This window comes from Labrus mixtus, chromosome 15, assembly GCF_963584025.1.
Source record: "Labrus mixtus chromosome 15, fLabMix1.1, whole genome shotgun sequence".
NCBI lineage: Eukaryota > Metazoa > Chordata > Actinopteri > Labriformes > Labridae > Labrus > Labrus mixtus.
Genome location: NC_083626.1, coordinates 15171056 through 15176279, shown reverse-complemented (window position 1 = coordinate 15176279; position 5224 = coordinate 15171056). Strand labels below are relative to the sequence as shown.

General features: G+C 41.6%; 1 protein-coding gene across 1 annotated transcript; it reads right to left on the bottom strand.

Moving 5' to 3' along the window:
- Window positions 1-528: 528 nt before the first annotated feature.
- On the bottom strand, window positions 529-4676 carry hoxc13a (homeobox C13a). The gene is made up of 2 exons (XM_061057938.1): window positions 3855-4676; window positions 529-1758 (listed from the first exon to the last, which is right to left on the bottom strand). Exons 1-2 carry the CDS (start codon window positions 4516-4518, stop codon window positions 1502-1504), a joined length of 921 nt encoding a protein of 306 aa, XP_060913921.1. The 5' UTR covers window positions 4519-4676; the 3' UTR covers window positions 529-1501.
- Window positions 4677-5224: the final 548 nt, after the last annotated feature.

Sequence of the window (5224 nt, the reverse complement as noted above, 5' to 3'; positions counted from 1 at the left end):
AGTGCGGTGGGAGTTCACGGTAAGCGCTGGAAAAAACTTAGACGTGAGGTCTTTTTCCACCCGCTGACTCAGTTTTCCTTGAAGTGATCAATTTGAAAAAATAAATCAGACCCTGCATGTCTCAAAATATTATTAAGATCAGGAAAATAAATTAGTCAAAATACCCCCCCCCCCCCACACACACACACACACACACACACACACACACACACACACACACACACCCACACACACTCCCCCCTCCCCCCCCCCCACACACACAATTTTTTTCGTAACTTACAATAGTCAAATAATTCATTGTACTGCTCAGTGCATGTGCATCATCTCCTGTTGCCATTAAGAGTGCAGAATGCACAATGAGTCTTAATCAAGCACTTTGCTAGATAAAATCTTCACTAATCCATCCGCTGCTGCTGCTACAGACTCAACTTTAAGAGGAAAGGCGACAGCGGTGAGAGCTGCTGCTCCTTAATGACACCCGTGGAACATGATACGGAAGGAAATGCTGCGATGGTTGATTGACTTGAATATTTGAACATTTTCATAATCATCATTTATTTATGAAACACGTTACCAGGACGTAATTCAACACCACAATACAGTTCACATACTGCACGAAAGTAGAAATAACAGGCTGCGTACAAGGCGCAAGATCAGCTGCAATGCTACACTAACAAAGACAAAAAATCAAATTAAATCAACGACTGTGCATTTATGTGTAATACTCACTGACTTTAATGGTTTACAATCATTCCAGTTGCATGGCAGAATCCTTCTGACAAAGGAAAACATACAGTTGTCGGGATATTCCAGTTAACAGTTCCACCATACTAGATAATATGAATTAAATAATAAAGGCATTGCACTATACAGATTAACAACATAGCAACCTTTGTTTTAGTCCAGGCTTAAGAGAACAAATCCCACACAGAGATCATAGCTTTTGAAATTCAGAGGAAATATTAAAATGAAAAAAAAAAAAATGAAAAAAAGCCACTCTCTTGAAAGTCTTTAGGAGCTTTTAGATGAAAGTCTCAAGTTCAGCGTATCACCATGGCACACATATCCATACGGCGATTATCTTTCTAAAATGACATCAAACGAATTGTCTGCTGTGATTTCATCCGTCCGATTCAAGTCTTCGAAATGTCATCAGCTCCTTTTGAGATTTGGCTTGGAAATTTAAAGAAAGAAAAAAAAAACACGCAATACTTGTCTTTGAAATACATATATTGTTTTAAATATTATATATTTATATATATACATTCATATAAAACAAATGTGAAGTGAAATTTTCAATATTTTCACAGTCTTTAGAGTATTTTCTCTAAATTGAAAACAGGGGGAGATGCGGCATGGTCGATGAAAGAAGATGGAAGTTAAATAATAAAAAAACACTCAATATGTTCTTCAGCCACGATTTTCGATGCAAGAGGTAAATATATGGCATTATGTTTTTGGAAGGTATGAGTTGTAGTTTTCAAAGAGGTCTCTGATCTTGTCAAGTGGTGTGCATGTGATTGCTCTTGGATTTACAGACGAATTTTTTCTCCTTGACTCGCCGGTTTTGGAACCAGATTGTGACTTGACGCTCTGAGAGATTGGTGCCGGCGGAGATGCGTCTTCTCTTGTCTTTGGTGATGAACTTGCTCGCTGCATATTCTTTCTCCAGCTCCTTCAGCTGGATCTTGGTGTAAGGGACACGCTTTTTACGCCCACGACGGTAGCTGCTGACTTCGGGCTGCAGTGGCACGACATCTGGAAGAAGAGAGGAAAAAATGTTAGGAAAGTATTAGGCAATGCGTAAAAACAGTGCAATGATTCATTTCGCACATACTGCAGCACTGTAGTACGACTGTTTTACTTATTGTTAAAGTTAAACGAGGAATGCTACGATTTTATTTCTTAATTCACCTGACGGTGAAAAGAAGGAGTTTGAGAGTACTTCAGCTTTCAAGGTCAGTGTGTGTGTGTGTGTGTGTGTGTGTGTGTGTGTGTGTGTGTGTGTGTGTGTGTGTGTGTGTGTGTGTGTGTGTCTCAGAAATGGGTTGCAGTTAGGATCTCAGGTGTACTGCACCTGACGTTTTGAGAACGGAGAGAAACCAAGGATGTTTCTGTTAACTATCACCATCAAGCCACTACAATTGAGCGTTGTTTCAAATGGAAAGTGATCAATGTTTTTCCTTTGATTGCGTGTCAATACTTGATTTGCTGGTGATTAAACACGAAACTTAACAACAAATCCTAGCTGATGGTATCTTTAATCTATTGTACAATTATTTACTTTAACCGCGGGGTACAAGCGGGTATCAATACAAAAGGTCTGACTGAGTGCAATACACCGGTCAGTGCCTGCTTAAAAAAAGGTTACACACTTTAATCTACCATCTCAGAACAATGCCCTGAACTTTCCTAATGAACAGAAAATATTATTTTGTGTTTTTGCAGAAATCTTTTGGAAATCCCCAAAACATTTTGGCCCTTATTTGTTCAGGTAAGCAGGTCTCTGGGATTGCAGCCTTTCGCCAAAGCTGCATGGAGCCAATGAGAGACGTGACAGGACAAGTATGGCAATTCCTTAAAAAATAATGGCAAGCTGTGAGACATGAAGCTTTTTACCCCCAAGTGATTTTACAAACATGGGTTAATGTTGATATTAGTGTTTAATCTGTGCCGAATGATATTCAAACATTATCACCATCATATCCTCCTTACTTATACATTTGAAAGATTTTCGTGTAAGTAACTGGGGAAGACTTATTCAATGTCTTTATAAATGTGAGTTTTCTTCCAATAAAGAATTTTGCTAATTAAAATAGGCATAGGAGTTTGTGTCAGCTGTGACATGCATGGGAAGTGACACAGAAAGACATGGACAGCGCGCGCTTGTGTTTTGTGCGTGTGTGTGTGCGCGCGCATATGACAGCGCGCCCGTGCCTGCGTGGCTTTCTCTTGAGTATTTTCAATACGAACGGGGGGGGAGTGTGCTGTGTGAAGAGTCCAGTCGAGGACATCCCTGTCCTACATTTAAATACATACAGTTTGAACAAAGATGGTAAAACATTGGGGCAAAAGATGCAGTCTAGTAAACACTCTGTAAAGTGCATTCTGCCCGGGCCCAAGTGTCTATTATCAGATATCAAGAATGTTGTAAAGTAAAAGGCGAGCCACAATTATGTGAATTGATCAGTAGCAGAATTCATTTGTTTTTCAGGTGTGCTGAGGACTGCATGCAATACAAATGTAAGCCAAATGAAATGAATTGTGAGATATCAAAAAAGGCTGTGGACATAACGCAGGGCGCAGAGATTTATTGGCACAGTCCAAACACAGAAGGCTAGCTTAGTCACTATATTGTCAAACAGGGGGCAAAGGTCCTTTCTATTCGATGTGCTATACACTGAGCTATAAGACTCCAAAGAAAAACATCTTCTCCATCAAGAAATTTTATTAACAATTAAAATTATCCCTGAACTCACAATTCTGATTTTGTATTTTTCCGCACACTATAAATAAAAAGCATGTGGATTTTTTTGAATCTAAAACTAAATATACTGTTTATAACAGCCTCTTCTTGGAGTGCATATAGGACATAAGATAACTGAGTTGGATTGACAGCTGTGTTTATTCAGCACATTCAGAGTTTCCCTGCACATATATGTAAGCTGATATTTGGCACTTTAACACAATAAAACTGATAAGCAGTAACATCCCAGCAGAGTAAAAATATCTGGCTACATCTAAATACCTTCTTAATGTGATGACACAGGTATTAAACGCCAACAAGCCGCTGCACTAACGCATAAATTCCAGCATGGTGAGACAGTAAAGAAAATTAAATCACACATAATTACCTGGAAATGGTGATTTCCAAAGATGAGTGGACTGCGTTTGCTCTTTGGAGCAGTACACCTGCCCATCCCAGCCATTGGAGAGAGCCCAGTGCTGATAGCCTTCCATGGGGATCAGGGCGTCATGCCGCGGCTCAGGGTGGGCACTGATACCCGGCACGACGGACACGTCGAGATATCCCGGAACAGCCTGATATGAGCTGGCGAAACTCGGGTAGAAGGCAAACTCTTTGGCCCTGGTAGACAGTTCTTCCGTGGGCAACGCTGTGCTGGGCTCGGCATATTTCTCTGCGGGATGGTACGAGCAGGGCTTCTGCTGCAAGTTCACGTTGTGCGAGTGAGATAATCTACAGCCGTAATAAGGGTTTCCAAACGGATAACCGTAGCTCAAAGACGCACTAGAGGATGTCTGTGGAGCGGGACACTGCCGGCCGGTGTCCGGAGAGGATATATCCGAGTAGACGGAGCCTTGGTGGGTCGCTAAGGTGCCGGAATGTCGTCCCAGAGCGGGGTGCGACATTAGGTCCCTGCAGTGGGTCGCGGGGCAATTACCGCTCAGTCCCTCCATTGTTTGGCTTTTATTTTGGTTGTTTTCATTCGGGCTTTTTTCATAAACGTACATCAAGGTGTCCGCCCAGCGTGGATGCAGAACCAGCGAAGTCGTCATATCAGGGTCTGCCGATGCTTTTTAAAAGTCGACTACTCCAAGACGGACACCTCATTTCCAACTACATTTTACACCGCGCGCATGCGCACATAAGGTCCTCGTGTGTCCACTTCATTAAGAATCTGGCACGTGATACGCTAACAAGTCCTACGAGATTGGGCTTGTGAGTTGGGGCAGAGCAGCCCTTTAAAGACCCACCGCCTCACATGTCAGTTTTTTTTCCTGCAGAGCAGCGAGTCTTTTCATTGGCTCCAAGCATGCAGACCCAGACCCTTAAAGGGGAGTTTTGGACACTTCTGGATTGGGGCAAACGAAAACAACCTGTGATATTCTGCCGACTCTGAGAACTGCAGGAAAATCAGCAGCATATGATACATGTCACAATTGATACATGGAAAATAAATATTTGAAAGTGGTGCTCTGAATCCGTTTTTTAAATTTGCATGGTGACGCATTGCGCAATCTGTGTGTTTGACCCAGTATACTTCATGGAAACGATATGCTCTGGTACAAGTTTACTTTATGAACATTAATAATACAAAGAGAAATGTTTAATCTGCGTCCTTTGTCTGTAGTCATTTTGCACAAATACTTAATAGTAACAAAAAAGTGTTGTCCAAGCAATAATGTATAAACCGCCCAATCTTATCAGGGCTCCTTTTTTTAAAGGACGCATTTCCCTTAAAGCCGCGTTTCACTGCCACTT

Bases quoted from the DNA above. Each gene is read 5' to 3' on its own strand.
- hoxc13a (XM_061057938.1), bottom strand. From the start codon at position 4,518: ATGACGACTTCGCTGGTTCTGCATCCACGCTGGGCGGACACCTTGATG. The intron at 1,759-3,854 runs GTAATTATGTGT...CTCTTCTTCCAG, and splicing joins TTGGAAATCACCATTTCCAG to ATGTCGTGCCACTGCAGCCC.